The sequence below is a fragment of the Trachurus japonicus genome, chromosome 6, assembly GCF_045865225.1.
Source record: "Trachurus japonicus isolate A0001 chromosome 6, Traja_1.0".
Taxonomy (NCBI): domain Eukaryota; kingdom Metazoa; phylum Chordata; class Actinopteri; order Carangiformes; family Carangidae; genus Trachurus; species Trachurus japonicus.
This window is the reverse complement of record NC_140912.1, coordinates 36,536,842-36,556,736: the sequence shown is the minus strand read 5'-3', so window position 1 is coordinate 36,556,736 and position 19,895 is coordinate 36,536,842. Positions and strand designations below refer to the sequence as shown.

Sequence of the window (19,895 nt, the reverse complement as noted above, 5' to 3'; positions counted from 1 at the left end):
ATATGGAGGACACATAGAAGCTGCTGTCGCCTCCTCACACTGTGAAGAAGGAGAAGAGGAGGAGGAGGAGGAGGAGGAGGAGGAGGAGAGGAGGAGAGGAGGAGGAGGAGGCTGATGGAGACCAACAACACTGAGCTCAACAACTTCAACACACAGCTGATCAGTATTCAGAGTCAGACCCTCAGCTCTCTACATGAGTCCACATGAAGCTGAAGTCTGTCATCACATCATCACGTCTCCCTCTGGGTTAGAAGAACAACATGGCCGCCACAGGACGCTGACAGGTCTGACGTCTCCACGGTGACGAGGAAGCATCAGATCCGAGAGCAGGGTGACAGCTGCTAACGAGCATCATAACCCTGCTACAGTGGGTTTAAAGGCTCCTTTAGCTTTAAGAGCAGGTGTGTTCGTCAGGGCCGTTGTATAGGGGAGAAAGGTGATGATAACTCTAGGGGCCCAGCGCCCAGTGGGGCCCATAAACAACCCCAGTAGTCTAATCTTTGTATGACTGATTTATTCTGCGTAAGACCCTGACTAATACTCATAGTACACTGTAAAAACTCAACATCTTTCCAAGAATATTTGTCTTATTTCTTGTCCAAATGTCTCATTTCTAGTCAAAACTAATCTCTTTCCACTTAAAATAAGACTCATCACCTAAAAAATTAACTTGTTTTTAGATCATTTTCACTTAAATTCACAATAAATAGAAAAATCTGCCAGTGAAAGTAAGTTTTTTGTGCTTGTAATAAGGAAGAAAAACTTGCTCCACTATCAGATTTTTTCTACTTTTTCCAAGTGAAAATCTGCTTGAAAGGAGTAAAAAGTGTCTAAAAACAAGCTGCTTTTAATATGATGAGTCCTATTTTAAGTAGAATGAGATTTGCTTTGACTAGAAATGACATTTTGACTAGAAATAAGACAAATATTCTTGGCAAGATACTTGAGTTTTTGCAGTGTAATGCTGCATTAGCATCAAAACAAAGAAGGCTAAATAAAAAACGATAATACATACGTAGTCTAAGAAAAAAAAAGGAAAAGTTAGGGGGAGGGGCCCACTTTAGTATTCTTTAAGGGGGCCCAGAATTCCTAGCAACGGCCCTGGTGTTCGTGTGTGTGTGTGTGTGTGTGTGTGTGTGTGTACACCATTGTTCTTTACTGTAATACCTCAGCAGCTCCTACTGTATCTGGGGTCTGAACATGGGTGCAGATCCCGGGGGGGACAGGGGGGACATGCCCCCCTCAGTTTCTGAAAAACACAAATTGTCCCCCCCTATAAAAATACCCCAAATTATTCAAAATTGAACACATGTAAATTCAGACTTTACATTCTTCACATTTTAGATTCACATCTAAAAAGAAATGGTGGAACAAATAATGTTTGACAAATATATTTCTGACTCCACATCCCATCTCTGGTCTCCTCCACTACGATGCAAATGAACGAGTAGTTTCTTACACAGACGCTGATGACACCAGCAGGCTTGAAAAAAAAAACGACCCCTCAATCTTAGGGCTTCATATTTTGATATTCATCCATATCAATTAATCATACATAAAGTAGTCCTATACACTGGGAGAAAAGGAAGATGGTGAGAAGAATTGGGGATCTGAAGAGGGTCGGAGAGAGGCGAAAGATAAGAACGTGAGTAGACATTACATGCCTGAGACCCTTAAAGTTATGATTCAGTAATTTAACAGTTGAGTAAGCAGTGATACGGCTGTTGGCTGTTTAGGACAAATAAACAAGATGATTCCCTGTGCAGAACTTTATGAATGATATGCTGAGCCTCTACAAAGTTATGATTTATGGCGGCATGGTATGAGCTGCATATGGGCAAAAAAAAAAATCACTTCTGTGCCCCCCCCCCCCCCCAATCCTGACATCGGATCTGCACCGCTGGGTCTGAACATCGAACCCACTGTAGTCAGAGAGTTTACATCCACAACGCTGACCCCAGATCATTAACCCCAACCCATAGCTACATATTTCATGGAAGTTTAGTTTAAAGTCGACACGTCCCTCGTCTCTCATTAGGTCTCGAATTGTTGTTGTTTTCTTCTTTGCATTAACATTTTCTTTTCTTTCATCTTTTCCAACTTTGCTGTAGGTGGAGGGTCAGTGGGGAGGAGGGGGAGGAGGAGGAGGAGGAGGAAGGGTGAGGATGGGTGGTGGTTGTTAGTGGAGGATGCCTGAGGCAGCAGCGTGCAGGGCTGCAGGACTGGGAGGAGGTTTCAGAGGAGGAGCTGTGGTGTTTCCTTCACATTAAAATCACATCGTTCATCAGCAGCTTAGAATGAACTATATTCATCCCCGAGGGCAAATTCAATTGTCAAGTAGCTCATCATAAACTCTCCGCCATACTCCACGTACGCAAAATCTTCACATCGACCTGTTTTAAATGTGACACCGTACGCTCGACTATGAAACTTCAAACGTGTGCAGACAGTAGGACGCCCGACTCTGTGTGAGTCTTCAGTCTGGAGAAGGAGCCTTCAGCCTTCAGCCTTCAGACCTGAGACAGCTGGAGTCGACAGCTGCAGAAGTCTCTCTACAGGAATCACCTGACTGCAGAGATCGGCCCAAAAGGTTGTGCAACTAAATATTAAAGCTATGGTCTACGATTTGAAAGACTGATCATTGTTAAAGGGATAGTTCACCCTAGAATGATATTTCGCTCATTATCTACTCACCCTCATGTTGACTAAGGGCTGGAAGAAGTTTCAGATTCCTCCGTGGCTTCTCTGAGTTACAGGGGGTCTCGGCGTAGCAGTGCATGTCCATATAACGGTTGCAAATGGACACCGGAGCTCTTCGTAAAAAAACACACACAAAAAAACATCCAAATACCTCCATGATGCTCGTATGTAATGTCCGTCTTGTGCTGAAGCCCCAAATTGCGTAATTGTCCCGAAAAAAATTAAATAAGTCTATATTTTAAGCTTGTTTGTAGCGGAAGCTTCTCGAAGCTCCTCTTCCTGGTCCGTCCAAATCTCGCGTGATTTGCGCCGGCGTCAGCATGCGTCAGTGCGGTTACTGCAAATCACGCGAGATTTGGACGGACCAGGAAGAGGAGCTTCGAGAAGCTTCCGCTACAAACAAGCTTAAAATATAGACTTATTTAATTTTTTTCGGGACAATTACGCAATTTGGGGCTTCAGCACAAGACGGACATTACATACGAGCATCATGGAGGTATTTGGATGTTTTTTTGTGTGTGTTTTTTTACGAAGAGCTCCGGTGTCCATTTGCAACCGTTATATGGACATGCACTGCTATGCCGAGACCCCCTGTAACTCAGAGAAGCCACGGAGGAATCTGAAACTTCTTCCAGCCCTTAGTCAACATGAGGGTGAGTAGATAATGAGCGAAATATCATTCTAGGGTGAACTATCCCTTTAACATACTTTAGACGGTGGTTATGGCCCTACATTAGCTACGACCGACACAATGTGAAGAGCAAAGATGTCTTTTTAAAATAATTCTATTGAACCACATTTCAAAAGCAACGCATGCGTCCGCAGGAAGTGAACAAATGGTGTGATGGGCCTTGGTTGTCATGGTTACAGTGATAAACACATGGACCATACCTACTATACTGACAGTATACCTTTGTCACCATGGTTACTGTAATAATAATGATAGTAGGCCTAATAATGGTCACGGCTTGGTTGAGTTCTGGAGAGACGTGAGAAACAAGTTCCTCCTCGTCATTAAACGACCTCTGTTGTCACGGTTACAGTGAAAGCGAATCGAACGTCTAATCACCACGACCACTAGGTGGCGCCTAGCAACGGAACCTAACGACGGGATGGCTCCATCTGACACGTTTGTTTTTGATTTTTGACAAAGTGATTCAGGTGAAGAACAAAATCACATCAGTGAAGATCAATTCAACTCTGATGGTCTGTCTACCTTCACTGAGTTAGTTATACCTCATTTAAATGTATGTAATCAGTACAGATTATTATTGTCTGTCGCTGCAGCAGCTCATTTATTTGTGATGTGTTCATGTGTTCAGTAACTTGGTTGTGCATCACAGGGCCAATGTTTGACAAGGATTAACACACAAGGAGAGCAGGCGACAGAAATACAGAAGAACATGTTATAGACTCAGTCACAGTCAGACCTTTGATCAACTGAATTATTTATTATTTCTACATGAAAACCCGACCATGGTGGACGTGCAGTTTCTTTTTTTCTTGAACTTTTCGCTCTAAGAAGTATAGGCGAACCGGAGCGTCCCGGAGAAAACCCGTTCCTGAAGGCAGCGGTGTTGCTTTTAAAGGAATCTTGACGCCTCACTGTTTCTTCTTGGAGCGTGTCACGCCGCGCTTCTCATCAGCGCCAACTCTAAAAAGAAGTTTAGAATGATTTTCTGTTTGTTTCCTGCAAATATGTGTGAAATTCATTTTCATTTTTTGATTTTCCTTTCTTTTTCTGATCATACGTCTTTTTTCCTACATTTATATGACACCACTACTGTCACGGTCTGCGTCCCTGTGTCTTGTGTTGGTGTCACTTTCTTTGTGGTTGAGTTATTTCCTGTTTTACTTTGAAGAAGGATATGAATTACTTGATGTTTTACAAGGATTAATTCACAACTCACAAGGAGACCTGGAGAGACTATGAACAGTAGGGCTGGGACGATATGCTTTTCTCCCGATTCGATTCTTCTACGATTTTTTGGATGGCGATTCGATTTAAATTGCGATTCTACGATATTTCTGATTCTCTCGATTTTTTGTCTGTGTTTTTAACATTTATCTGCACACAAATACTGTAGGAGTCTATAAATTAACATACTCCATTATAAAGTGAATTTAAACCCTTTTCAAAACCTGTACTCTCTGTATGTAAAAAAGGCGAACAAATGCACATTGCACAATATTTAAAAATATTCCCCCCCCAAAAAAAAATCCCAAAAAAAGAAATCCCCCCAAAATGTTAAAAAAAAAAAAAAAAAAATCGATTTAAAAATCGTCAAAAAAGATATCGCGATATTTAGGTGAATCGATTTTTTCTCCCACCCCTAATGAACAATGACACATACAGTCAAATCTTTGATGAACGGAATTATTTATTATTTCTACATGAAAACACGACCAGGAGTGGACGTGCAGTTTCTTTTTTTCTTGAACTTTTCGCTCTAAGAGGAAGGTGAACCGGAGCGTCCCGGAGAAAACCCGTTCCTGAAGGCAGCGGTGTTGCTTTTAAAGGATCTACTTTTTCTTCTTGGAGCGTGTGGCGCCGCGCTGCTTCTTCTTGTTGTCGTCGCGGCCCAGGTTGAACTCGGCGTCGAGCGGCCCGATGGTGATCTGGTAGCGCTTCTTACTTCTTTCAAGCTGATTTTCACTTGAAATAAGTAGAAAAATCTGATAGTGGAGCAAGTTTTTCTTTCTTATTACAAATACAAAAAACTTACTTTCACTGGCAGATTTTTCTACTTATTTCAAGTGAAAATTTGTTTGAAACAAGTGAAAATGATCTAAAAACAAGTTAATTTTTAAGTGATTAGTCTTATTTTAAGTGGAAAGAGATTAGTTTTGACTAAAATTGAGACATTTTGACAAGAAATAAGACAAATATTCTTGGAACGATTTTGAATTTTTGCAGTGCAGCAAATATGTATGAAATTCATTTTCAGTTTTTGATTTTCCTTTCTTTTTCTGATCATATGACACAACTACAGGATGAATATTCTGAAAGCCCAGGTTGTCCTGGAAAAAAAGGATGTCAGTAACTTGTGCATCACAGGGCCAATGGTTTACAAGGATTACAGTAACACACAAGGAGAGCAGGCGACAGAAATACAGAAGAACATGTTATAGACTCAGTCACAGTCAAACCTTTGATCAACTGAATTATTTATTATTTCTACATGAAAACACGACCAGGAGTGGACGTGCAGTTTCTTTTTTTCTTGAACTTTTCGCTCTAAGAGGAAGGCGAACCGGAGCGTCCCGGAGAAAACCCCCACACACCTTCAGAATGATGTTTTTTTTTCTTTTAACAATGTAAAGCAGGGTTTCCACTACCAGTTACCATTAGAGTACTTTGCACCACTTTCCACTGCACAGTTCGTCATAGTTCCTCCTCAGTAAAAACGAAACTTATCATCCAGCGCATCCAGCATTTCCCATATAAAGTCTTTCCCAGTAATTCGAGTCACTTTGGATGGAAACATGGCTTATGAACAATGACACATACAGTCAAACCTTTGATGAACTGAATTATTTATTATTTCTATTAGAACAAGACCATGGTGGACGTGCAGTTTCTTTTTTTCTTGCTTTTTACTTTCTATAGTGTCTAAAAAGAAGTTTAGAATGATTTTCTGCATGATTTCTGCATGTTTCCTGCAAATATGTGTGAAATAAATTTTCAGTTTTTGATTTTCCTTTCTTTTTCTGATCATATGGCATTTTTCTACATTCATATGACACCACTAGGTGATACAGAAATACAGAAGAACATGTTATAGACTCAGTCAAACCTTTGATGAACTGAATTATTTATTATTTCGATTAGAACACGACCAGGAGTGGACGTGCAGCTTCTTTTTTACACAAGGAGACCAGGTGAGACTATAATCACGTTTCCATCAGCGTGTTTAGATGCATCTAGATGTATCGCATTGGAAAATGATGATGGAAACGCTGTAATTCTAAGTAAAATCCCCTGATTCGCACAAATTGAAATACGCTGCTATGGCCGGGTTTTGGTTGATTCGAAAGGGATGGAAACAGCTGTAATCGAATTAAGTGTGACGTAGCGTAGTCACCCCATCTGCTCCCGTGTTTGCAGTTCACTCACAAGACAACAACAGGCAAAAAAAAAAAATGTTTTTTTTTCTTTAAACAATGTAAAGCAGGGTTTCCACTACCTGTTACCATTACTTTGCACCACTTTCCACTGCACAGTTCCTCATAGTTCCTCCTCAGTAAAAACAAAACTTATCAACCAGCACATCCAGCATTTCCCATATAAAGTCTGTGGCGGCCGCGACTCTCTGTGGTGGGGGGGGGGGGGTGTGTGCTTATCAATAAATAACGTGGGCGAGGTCCGTACTGTTAATGGAAGCACACACAATTCAAATTTAATTTAATGCGCATTTCCCAGTAATTCGAGTCACTTTGGAAGGAAACATGGTTTATGAACAATGACACATACAGTCAAATCTTTGATGAAGTGAATTATTTATTATTTCTACATGAAAACACGACAAGTGGACGTGCAGTTTCTTTTTTTCTTGAACTTTTCGCTCTAAGAGGAAGGTGAACCGGAGCGTCCCGGAGAAAACCCGTCCCTGAAGGCAGCGGTGTTGCTTTTAAAGGATCTAAGGTTTCTTCTTGGAGCGTGTGGCGCCGCGCTGCTTCTTCTTGTTGTCTTGTTGTCCCAGGTTGAACTCGGCGTCGAGCGGCCCGATGGTGATCTGGTAGCGCTTCACCGAGTCCGAGTAGTCCTCCACGAAGGTCATGATGCGGTCCAGCTGGGACTCGGTCTTGTCGGCCCAGACGTCTTCCTCTCCTCCTCCTCCTCCTCCTGCTCCTTGTCCTTCTTCTCCTCCTTCTCCTTCCTCCTCCTCCTTCAGCCCCAGGCGGATCATCTGGGCCAGGTTGAAGGTGGAGATCTTGATCTGTCCCAGCTGCAGCGTCTTCTTGGCGGCGGTCTCTTGGACGTGGAGCCACTGCTTCTCCAGCAGCACGGCCTCGGCCTGCGTGTCCTCCAGCTCCGTCCTCATCAGCGCCAGCTCGTTGTTGCGCTGCATCTGCAGCAGGTGGTGCTGCTTGGTCACCGCCGCGCGCTCCTTCTTCATCCGGTCCACCTGCTCCTGAGCCTCCTGCTCCTTCTCCACCTAGAGGCCCGTCGTTTTATGGAAAAAAAAAAAGGTTGAACAAATTGCAACAGAATCAAACTCAACTGATTTTGTATCCTCAACATGTCCTGAGTGAGGGAAAATAGCCCCAAAGAATCCCATTAAGGGAGAAAAAGACCCAAGTAGCCTATAGAGAATGTGAAGCTGACGTCAAGGAACTCAAACGTGAACAGAGTGGGGAAAACGGAGGAAAACAAGCAAGAAGAAAAAGAGAAAGAAAAAGAGATGAGGAAGACGGACAAAAAGAAAAAAGAAATGGAGAAGGGGAAGGGAAACAAAGGAGGAACGTATCGTGATAAACTCAAATTTAACGAGAAACAAAGGTACACAGAAAAACTACAACTTATTAACGGTGTCGATCCCTACGTTTTGCCGTTAAGGGGCTGGATTCAAGACTTTGGGAGACGAGCAAGTGTTTACATCCGCGATCCTCCAAAGATGGCACCCAACGTCCCACAATGCAAAGCGGCGTGATGTAACTTCACATTCTCTATAGCCTTTTCATATTTATTAGGCTATTTTTCTCACGTGAATAGGGTAACATTTTTAACCTTTAGATATCTCCATGACAGTTACTGAGTTGATAACTTACATTAAGACAAACAAAAAATGTATTACAAGTTTTTTTTAATTCTTTGTTAACATGAGGAGGACAGGGTGAGGGGGAAGCAACTGCAGGAGAAGTAGGAGAGCAGGCATCACTCTGCAGAGTAGGACTCCTACTTGTTGTATTTTAGTTTTTTTTTTTTTTGTACAATGAAAAAACATGTGAAATGAAATTTTCAGATGTCTTACATGTTTTTGAAGCCAAAATTAAAACGAATAAATCAGTTTTTCTTGAGAGACTCTCTTTCACAAAAATGCATTTTTCTCAGCTTTCTATGAAAAAAGTGGTCTTTTTGGTGCAACCAGGCTCTATTCAACTTAAGATAAATCAAGAGTGGAACAAGGTACAAACAAATGTTTTTCTCCCTAGTTAAATAGAGAGTCTCCTCTTTCCTTTGAGCTGTTTGGTGTTTTCAGAGTCATAGTACAAAATATTCTGTGAGTCTTGAAATATTACTCAAAATGCCCCAAAACGTTGGCACATGGCACTGACCATTTTATAAAAGGGTTGGCACTCAATGAGTTAACATGAGCAAATTTGTATACATTTGCATAAATTCCACCGTTTTGACAGCACATGTATATATAAAGGTGTTGTGGTGGTACCAGCATGAAAATTGGAATTGTAATACATTTTTTGTTTGTAATGTAAGTTAGTAATCAACTCAGTAATTTTCATGGAGATATCTAAAGGTTAGAAATGTTACCCTATTCACGTGAGAAAAATGATTAATAGGCGTATTTTGGGCTATATTTGGGTCTTTTTCGAAACTTTCCCCTAATGCACTGCAAAAATTCAAAATCTTACCAAGAATATTTGTCTTATTTCTAGTCAAAATAAATCTCATTCTACTTAAAATAAGTCTCATCACATTTAAAAAGGAGCTTGTTTTCAGACACTTTTTACTTCTTTCAAGCAAATTTTCCACTTAAAATAAGTAGAAAAATCTGATAGTGGAGCAAGTTTTTCTTTCTTATTACAAGCACAAAAAACTTACTTTCACTGGCAGATTTTTCTACTTATTTCAATTGAAAATTAGTTTGAAACAAGTGAAAATGATCTAAAAACAAGTTAATTTTTAGGTGATGAGTCTTATTTTAAGTGGAAAGAGATTAGTTTTGACTAAAATTGAGACAGTTTGACAAGAAAGAAGACAAATATTCTTGGAAAGATTTTGAGTTTTTGTGAGATTCTTTGTTTCATTTGTTCAACGTTGACCCCCCCGTTATGTCTTGAAATTCGTGGACTAACCAGCTCGTCCTTGAAGTGGATGAGACTCTCCATGTACTCCGTCAGCGCGTCCACGTCTTTGAAGTTGGTGAACTTGGGCAGTCGGCTCATCATGTCCGTGAACTCTCCGAGGCCTTCCAGCTCGAGCTTCAGCCGCCGGTGTCTCTCCATCAGCTGGGTCTTGTCTGTCTTCAGCCGCTGCAGCTCGTCTCTCTGCCTGACGGTGGTCTGACGCTCCGTCTCGGCCGTCCGAGCCGCCTGCTTGGCCTCCTGGTCCTTCAGGAAGAGGTGGTGGCCCTGGTACTCCTCCTTCACGCTCTGGTAGCGCTCGTTCAGCCGGTCGATCTCGTCGCAGACGCTCTGCAGCTTCCGTCGGCGCCGCTCGATGTCGGCCGACAGCTTCCACGTGTCCCGCCGTTTCCTCTGGACGTCCTGGATGACGGACAGCTCGCCGTGGCGCTCCGACGAGACGCCGCCAGCCGCGTGGAACTCGCTGACCGGTGGTTGGGACTGAGACTGACTCATCATGGTGCTGCTGGGCTGGTCGGTGAAGTCTGAGCTGTGTGAGCCTGTGTGTGTTTACACTGTGAACATCCGGGTCGATTCTTATCAAGCTATGACATCACAGTGTTGGAATGATGTCATAACGACTGAGGCCAGATTCTGGATTCTGGATTATATCATCAAAATATTGGAATGTGACAAATGTCAAAGCTCAAGGCCGGTTTATGGAATTTATGACGTCATAGTATAGGACGAATCTCCTTGTTGTTTACAACTACTTAGTTGGTAGAAAACCAGCATTCAAACAATAGTGACGGACGAGAGTTTCACTATATATATCTACTTTTTCATGTCACTATATCACCGTTTAGACTAATCTGATGTTTGTAAAGTCTATAAAACCAATGATTGGACAAACATTACTATTTACGTGTGCACATTTTTGTAACTAGTCATGGTTATCATAGATTAGCCGGGCTAACGGTTAGCTACCTGTTTAACTTTAATAACTCAGTGACTCAATAAACGCTCCATGAAAAAATATTTTCTCCAGCGGATATCTGAGTTCCAACATGACTGAGCTAACTGGAGTAGTTTCATGTCGTGTCCCACAACGGGAGGGTTTTAACAGCTGACGTCCTGCTGTTAGCTTAGCCACCGTTAGCTTAGCTACCGCCGTCAGCTGTCCCTGTCAGCTGAGCCACTGATGCTTTCTAGACACCGTGATTCCCCCAAACTGAATAAATACAACACATAGCAACACAAAACACACACACAGAAATAGTAATGTTTCTTCAATCATTTCAGATTTGTCTAAACGGTGATAGGGCGTGAAAAATATGATATATAGCTAAACTCTCGTTCTTTACTATTGATCTCATTCAAATTACGTGCTGGTTTTCTACCCGTAAGTAGAATGTAAACAACAAGGAGATTCGGTCTATTGGAATGATGGGTAACCCTTAAAGGCCCCATGGCATGAAAAATGTGATTTTGGTTATTTTTTTATGCTTGGGGAGGTCTCTGGGCCACGTATATACTGCCCCATGCATCAAACTGGTCATAAACAGAGAAACACACACCGCCCATTTGTAGGAACTGTCTCTTTAAGACGAGCGGATAGCACTTCCTCCTTTCTGTGATGTCACACACAAGGTAACTCCGCCCATCGTGACCAGTTTTTTTTTTTTTTCATCTTTATGAATGCAGCTTAGGTTTTAGTTACTTGCCTGTGATTGGCCCGACCACACGCCACTCAAAAACAGTCAGCCAATCAGAGGAGAGGTTCTCATTCTCTCTTCTGATTGGCCAAATGACCTGTGCCTGCTAGAGCTCCAGAAAGAGGCAACAGAAAGGGGCAGTAGAAACCATATGAAGCAGATCACAGGTACTCAAAACCAATGATACATCTTGTTAGGGAAATAAACCCAGAGAAAAGTGCACAGCATGGGCCTTTAAAGTCCAGGCAAATCCAACCTGGGGCCCTAGTTTCCTAATATTTTAAGTCTAAAAGAAGGAATCATCAAATTTTACTTTTAAAGCCATAGTTCAACATTTTGTCAAATTGGCCCATTGCCATAATCCCTATAGTCATAGCAGTAGGTTCGTTACCTTTAATTGTCGGTGCAAGCTATTTTTAGAACGGTGGAGCAGAGCCGTGAGCTGCTCAGAGCTACGCTACGGAGGCTCATTATGGGATTTCTTGGTTTCCCTCATCAAACTCATCAAATACACAATCCAACAACTCCACAACGCTCTGGTGGACAAGTTGTGAGCTGCACATTCACCACGCTATGAGATAATAACACAACGTTACCACACAGAGTTGTTTTAGAGGTAAATGCAGAGACTGTTGATGAAAAACTGTCCCTGAAGGCAACACGCATCAGTGGTTTTGCATGAATTTCCCTCTAAAACAACTCTGTGTGGTAACGTTGTGTTATCATCTCATAGTGTGGTGAATGTGCAGCTCACAACTTGTCCACCAGAGCGTTGTGGAGTTGTTGGATTGTGTATTTGATGAGTTTGATGAGGGAAACCAAGAAATCCCATAATAATCCCGAAATAACGATTGATTGTGCTAAAATAGCCCAGAAATATCGGTCAATTGACAATGGACTTGGTGGAGAAACATTCTAACCCAATCAGAGGCTGGAGACCAGGAACTTGAACTAAAACCTGAGGTGACGGTGAACGGAGGCCTCGGCTCAGAGCGACGAGTTGAGACCAGCTCATGTTTTTATCCTGACAGAGGGAAAGAGATCTGTTCTGTGTCAGTGTCACCGTGACGAGGTTATTATGGTCTGGCTCGAGACATTAACTGTTGGCAGCAGATTCAGACGGACACAAAGAGAGAGGATGTGAGAGACTTTGTTTAGTCTGAGACTGATCTGGTGTGAAGACACTTGACTGACCTTTGACCTCTGGTGTAAACGCTGAGAGAAGCTCAGTCTGAACCGCCTCTTATTTATAGTAATGTAAAGTAACTAATTACTTTTGTAAATTAAATAACAACTTTAAATGATCTCTGTTTAAAATACTCGAGTTTACTTTGAGTTTACTGAGTTGGAAAATCCAGATGTTGTTTTTCTTCTGGAGATAAAGAAAACAGAAAAACAGCAAACAAGGAAACAAGAGCTACAGCTCCAGTCAATCCACCTATCAGAAGATTGTAAACCTATCTGCTGTGTTTTATTGATCCACTGATAGTTGAACAGTAACAGATAGGGGTGTCACGAGATCTCGCGAGATTAAACTCAACGATATTTCTCGTTGTGTTAAAAATCTGTCTCGCAAGATAAAAAAAAAAAAAAAAAAAATTTAAAACAATGTAAAACAGGGTTTCCACTAGTTACCACTACCTTTGCACCCCTTTCCAGTCATATATATTGTCATTGTAGTTTTCTTGAAATCTCGTCTCGTCTCGTTCATGTGAAACCAATCTCGTGTCCCGTCTCGGTGTATTGTCACACTCCTAGTAACAGATAAACTCTGTCTGAGTTTATCTGTTGGCTCGTCCCACAGGAAACACCACAATGAAAGCCTCCGTCAACGTTAATAAGACAAAACCAAGACGTTTACAACTAACCACTTCCTCTAATGAAGCAGTAATATGTAAAGTACATTTATACAACAGTTAGTTCCGACCGGTCCCAACCGAGCAATTTGATTGGACAAGAGACGTTCCATGAGTGCTGATATACAGTATAACAGCACTGCGACTTTTTACAGACATAATCACTCCGCTGTTCAGCTGGACAGGAGCTAAGTCAGAGCCAGGCTCCCATACAGGAGCTGCTCCATCTCTCTGCTGCTACTACAGAAACGGACCTGAACATTAAAACCTGGACCTGACCTGGTCCGTCTAATTGGCGATAAATCTCTACTAAACCCGGCTGGAAAAAAATCGCCGCGGGGGCAACTAGCCTACGTTTTGACGGCGATGTGTTTTGATATTAGCGTTAGCTGTTGTTAGCCACGTAGCTCAGCTACTTAGCTTCAACTGTGTTTATATTGATTACATAGCAGATAAACAAATGTAATACGGTATCGATAACATCTCTGTCTTCACGCTGGTCCTGTTGCTCCGGTGCTAATCAGACACGGGCTCAGAACCAGAACCAGCACTGGAAGCAGCTCGGTGGAAAAGCTTGTAGCTAGTAGCAAGCTAGTATGAAATGTTTATGTGTTGCCTGGCAACAGCCTTGTCTCCCTTCCAGTTGCAGAACTATTTCTGTTGGCGGAGCCAAATAAATGATTAAATAAACAAACAGATCATAATCTCTATAGCACTGTTGTATAAAAGCAATATCACACTCGAGGTCGTGCTGTTGTACTGTATATCAGCACGGCTGTGATTCGGTCGTAGGCACGAGGCCGCAGATATACAGTACAACAGCACTCCCTCTCGTGTGATATTGCTTAATTCAGAGGTTTTTCTTTATTTTTATCATTGTAGATTCAAACTGAAGACATCAAAGAGTAGTAGCAGTAAATAAAAAGTGTTAAACAAAGCGGAATATGTTTTAGATTTTAGATTTTTCTCAGTCTCCACCTTTTGCTTTCAAGTTTGTCATTTTGATTGACAAACTTCTGAACAACTTTCATCTAGATTTTAATACTGTAGGTTGGATTCTTGATGTTTGGACTGTCAGAACACAGAGCGTGAGGGTGAACGGAGCGTCCTCTCCCCTCTCCTCTAGATTCTGTACACTAACGATTGCCGCAGTCGGCATGACAACAGGTTCATGTTAAAATTTGTCAGCCTCCTTCATGATGATGAATATTCCCATGGTCCTAATTTGTGGAGTGGTGTGATTTTGTGCTTTTCTGCAACTAAATGTACAGAAAACTAAGGACGTGTGCATTGATTTTAGACTCAAGCCCCAAAACACCAACCAAACAACCATCATCACAGGCCAGACAGTAGACATCTTTGAAACTTACAAATATCTTCTTGGGACTCTTCTGGATGATAAGTTAAACTTTACTTGCAAAAGAACGGCCAGCAACGACTGTCCTGTCTGAGGAAACTTTCTAAGTTTCAGATTGATGAGTCCCTGATGATTTTATTCTACAAATCACATGTTGAATCTGTGCCGACCTTTTCTCTCCTCTGCTGGTTCAGCAGGAAGCCTTAAAGCAGTAGTAATCGATCCGGTGGTTTTGTCTAACTTCCTGTCAGCAGATGGAGTTAGCAGCCCCCGCCCTCGTCATGGATCTATTGGTCCTCGTCCCTACGTCACCACATTCAGGCGCATCCCTTGGCTGCACACACAGAGAGGACTGCCCCTTTATGCCGTTCTCTCTCCTCATTGGATAAAGGTTGTAGGATACAAGGAAAGTTTTCTCCTGGGCTCAGAGCAGAGCAGAGTGACTGACAGACCCGTGTTTAGGACCAAACACTCTATAGAAGTGATTGCTGTCGGAAGATACAACTATTTAAGACTTATATTAACACAAACATTCACCTTACTTCTGATTTATTAACATCAAGTCAAAAAATGCACTAAGCAGAGAGCCAGACTTTTAAATTGTGTTTCTTGTATCTGTGTTGTTTTTTACTTGCTGCAACAATAATTGCCCTACGGGGACACAAATAAAGAAAACTTAAACCTTTCTCCAACTCATCCTGAACCGTCCCAGCTGGTTTAGGTCAGAGGACAGAGAACACTTTGGTTTAATTAACACTTTTGTGTGTTTACTACATAACAACTGACTCCTGTTGTCTTTACATAACCTGTTTTATCTGCATTGTTTAGTAGGGGGAAGTTATTTATTAAAGGGATAGTTCAACATTTTGGCAAATTGGTCCTTTAATTGTCGGTGCAAGCTGTTTTTAGAACGGCGGAGCAGAGCCGTGAGCTGCTCAGAGCTACGCTATGGAGGCTCATTATGGGATTTCTTGGTTTCCCTCATCAAACTCATCAAATACACACTCCAACAACTCCACAACGCTCTGGTGGACAAGTTGTGAGCTGCACATTCACCACACTATGAGATGATAACACAACGTTACCACACAGAGTTGTTTTAGAGGGAAATTCATGCAAAACCACTGATGCGCGTTGCCTTCAGGTACAGTTTTTCATCAACAGTCTCTGTATTTCCCTCTAAAACAACTCTGTGTGGTAACGTTGTGTTATTATCTCATAGCGTGGTGAATGTGCAGCTCACAACTTGTCCACCAGAGCGTTGTGGAGTTGTTGGATTGTGTATTTGATGAGTTTGATGAGGGAAACCAAGAAATCCCATAATGAGCCTCCATAGCGTAGCTCTGAGCAGCTCACGGCTCTGCTCCGCCGTTCTAAAAATAGCTTGCACCGACAATTAAAGGTAACGAACCTACTGCTATGACTATAGGGATTATGGCAATGGGACAATTTGCCAAAAGGTTGAACTATCCTTTTAACACTTTTGTGTTTACTACATAACTCCATATGAATCCCTTCATAGTTTTGATAAATCGAAAATAAAGAAAGACCGTTGAATGAGAAGCTGAGTCCAAACTTTTGACTGGTAGTGCAATTCAATTTTTTTTTTGTAGTGAAGCAGACGTTTAGATGCAGCAGCAGTTTACAGTGTTTCTGTCTCAGCTCATGTGTTGAATTTAAATGGAGAAAAAGTGCTGGACTGGCTGCTGGCTGTTAATAATGTGGAGAAAGTACAGGAGATAAAGCAGCAGCAACAGCAGCAGCAGTAGCAAAGGACTCTGGGAGTTTTCCTCCTGTAGCCTGAGCTGCTGAGTCTAATTAAAAGAACAGGAAAAGTTTCTGTGTGTGAGAGAAACAGAGGAGGATTCTGGGAGAGAAGCCTCTTGTTTTCACGGTCGACTGAAGCACGGAGATACAGAGAAGAGTTTGTTTTATTAACTTTGTCTCTGTGTTTTATTATAATCCCTCCATTTGTTTATGAACGAGTCCTCAGACGAGTGTCGGCGGTTAAAGCTGAGAACAGACGTCCATCAGAACCAAAACACAAGTCAAGAGTGAAGACAAAGTTAAATCCTGTTAAGTGTAAACGATCTGATGTCGCTTGTTTGCTTCCATCTTGTTTGTCGCCCCCCTGTGGCCAAAGGAGGTGACAAACATGAACTAGCCGACTAAAAACAGAAATAGGAGCAGGATGTACAAAAACTGTGACATAAAACCAACGTAGACTAAATTTAACAATGACAACAAAGAGTTTCCCAGTTACCCAATCACGGGTAAAGAGGAGGAGCCTGTGAGGAGCTGAGGTTTAGATTCATATTAGTTCAGGAACTACATACGCTACATATGCTCCAATGCTAACCTGCAGAAAGTTAATTTTTATGGTTATTTAGCTAGTTAACGAGCTAAGCTAACAAGCTAGTTATGATGAGGACTGACACTTATACGCCAGTAACACTTTACAATAAGGGTCCCTTAATTAACGTTAGTTAGTACATTATTAAGCATTAATTAACTGTTTACAGATATATTCACAATCATTATTATGTATTACTTAGGATTAGGAAACACATTAATTAATGTAGCATATTAGTAAGCAGTTAATTAATGTTTACTACTCAAAGTTAATTAATACATTATTAAGTAATAATAAAAGTTGAATAATGTAATTAGTTATCATTATGTATGCATTACTCAGCTTTAATTAACACATAGTTTATATATTAATGCTTAATAATGTACTAACTAACCTTAATTAAGGGACCCTTATTGTAAAGTGTTACACACCTTTTAGTCGTTAATAAAGTGTAAACAGGTGAAACAGGAAGTGATCAGTGCTGTGTCTCAATTAGAATACCTAGTTCCATACTTTCAGTAACTGTTTTGAGTGTGTAAGTGCGTTCACACAGACAGGTAGCCTATGTCAAAACACAGTGCACTATAACTTGTTTAACTGAAAGTAAGTGGTTTTGTTACTTGTGCGTAGGAATACAGAAGCTCAATGGCTGAGAAAATATAGTTCCACACGAAGCATATAAAAAATAAATACTTCAACTGATATTAGATTTTCTATTTTTCTCCTGTGGACATTTATTTCCTCTCTCAAACCTGTTGTAATGTGCACCTTCTGAGTGAAAACACTTATGAATTCAAAATGAGAGTGTGGATAGCCTATATTTAAGACACCAGGCAGAGGGAATTCTGGGAACTCTGTGGCGATGACCGGTGTGACTGAGCGGCTGTCACGGTGACAGTGTGATGAAAGACGAGTGTCAGGACTTCATCCTTTATTCATGTGGAGCAGCTTTGATGTGACGTTTCTCTGACGTCTCATTAAAAAACACCTTCGTCCTCAGTGACAATGAAACACACACACACACCCACACACACACACACACACACACACATGAGAAACATACACTAAACATGGACGTCGATGAGAAGAAAGAGGCTTTTGAACTGAGGTGTAAAGGAAACATCAGTTTTTCTCTCTGAACTTGTTTCATAATAATTTGATATCAACAGCAGGAAATCTTTAATTCCTCACTGATACCAACATCTCTGTTGCTGCTTCTTTATTTATGTGATCACATATTAGTGTGTGTGTGTGTGTGTGTGTGTGTGTGTGTGTTCGGTATTATTATATAATAATTTAGATGCCTTCAGGTGCTGTTCGATTATTCATCCTTCACAGCTGTTGACCAGCACAATTGACTCCTGTTGTCTTTACATCGCCTGTTTTAGGCTACCTGCATTGTTTAGTAGGGGCAAGGTATTTAATATTGACTAACTAACATTTGTATTTATTTATTTGCACCATAATAAAAGACAATTACAAAAAACAGAAATGAAACAAGAATAGTAAGTGCGGAAAAGGTTAAAAAAACCCTATATGGGCTTCTAAAAAGCACCTCCCCAAGAAATATACATACATTCAGAAGATAAATCAACATCACAGCAATACAAGTGCCATTTTATAGCACACACTCAAAGAAGTCAGAAATAAAAACATGGGTGTGTATAAATATAAAATAATTGTATTTGACTGAGTGAGTGTATGAGCTTGTAAAGAGATAATGATCCAATGACAAATATACTGTAAAAGAAACTATTAGGAACCTTGATTTAACAGGTTTAAGCTTTCAGTCTTAACTTAAGAGTTAAAAGTATTGAGGGATGAAGATAATTTAACTACATGAAGATGGGAATTCCAAAGTATGGAGCCTCTGTAAGCAAAAGAAAACTGAGTATGTGTAGTGCGGCAAAATTATATGGTGAAATAGGTTATTGATAGGTATAGCAATTTAAAAAAACTCTGCCAACACTGAACTCAGCTGTAATGGAAAAGGACCTGAACCGAGACGAGTTGAGCTGTAACTTTGTGATGGAAAGGATGAAAAGTCAAAGCTCCATACAGTATAAAAGTAGATGTTTGTGTTAAAGCTCCATACAGTATAAAGGTAGATGTTTGTATTAAAGCTCCATACAGTATAAAGGTAGATGTTTGTGTTAAAGCTCCATACAGTATAAAAGTAGATGTTTGTATTAAAGCTCCATACAGTATAAAGGTAGATGTTTGTGTTAAAGCTCCATACAGTATAAAGGTAGATGTTTGTGTTAAAGCTCCATACAGTATAAAGGTAGATGTTTGTGTTAAAGCTCCATACAGGATAAAGGTAGATGTTTGTGTTAAAGCTCCATACAGTATAAAGGTAGATGTCCATGTGTAGTGTGATTATAAAGCAGCTCTAGGTTCTATATTAATACGGTGAAAGTATCAAAGCCTCAGTCCACAGAGAAATGCACACAGCCTGTATTCAGAAACTGAGCCTTAAAACCAGCCGTCAGGACTTCCTGTCACTTTGTGATGTCACAACTAAGCTCCGCCCCCTCACCACATGGACAACACCATCCATCCAACAACAACTTGCAGGATTTGGTTTCTCTAAGTGTTTTATTCTGAAATCTGCTGTTTTTGTTATTGAATCGCTTTAGAAACCTGTCAGCCAATCAGAAGAGAGGCTCAGAGCCTCCTCCTCTCTTCTGATTGGCTGACACCGACCTGTTGTTTCTAGAGCTCCAGAGAGAAGCTGAAAGAGAGAGGAGATGGAAAACTACACTGAGAGTTTTTAGATCTTCACATGGATCAAAACCTTCAAAATAAAAGACAAGAGAAGAGGAAGAAAACATAAATATGTAATAATAGGCTAATAATAATAATCTATATAATAATAATAAACACCT

General features: G+C 40.9%; 1 protein-coding gene across 1 annotated transcript; it reads right to left on the bottom strand.

Annotated features, from left to right (window-relative positions):
* Window positions 1-7,340: 7,340 nt before the first annotated feature.
* On the bottom strand, window positions 7,341-10,242 carry LOC146986606 (coiled-coil domain-containing protein 42-like). The gene is made up of 2 exons (XM_085780415.1): window positions 9,739-10,242; window positions 7,341-7,859 (listed from the first exon to the last, which is right to left on the bottom strand). The coding sequence occupies exons 1-2, from the start codon at window positions 10,240-10,242 to the stop codon at window positions 7,341-7,343; spliced, it is 1,023 nt and encodes a 340-aa protein (XP_085636541.1).
* Between the last annotated feature and the right edge of the window lie 9,653 nt (window positions 10,243-19,895).

Coding starts and splice junctions, on each gene's coding strand:
- LOC146986606 (XM_085780415.1), bottom strand. CDS start 10,242: ATGAGTCAGTCTCAGTCCCAACCACCGGTCAGCGAGTTCCACGCGGCT. Junction 7,860..9,738: donor TCCACTTCAAGGACGAGCTG/GTTAGTCCACGA, acceptor ACGGGCCTCTAG/GTGGAGAAGGAGCAGGAGGC.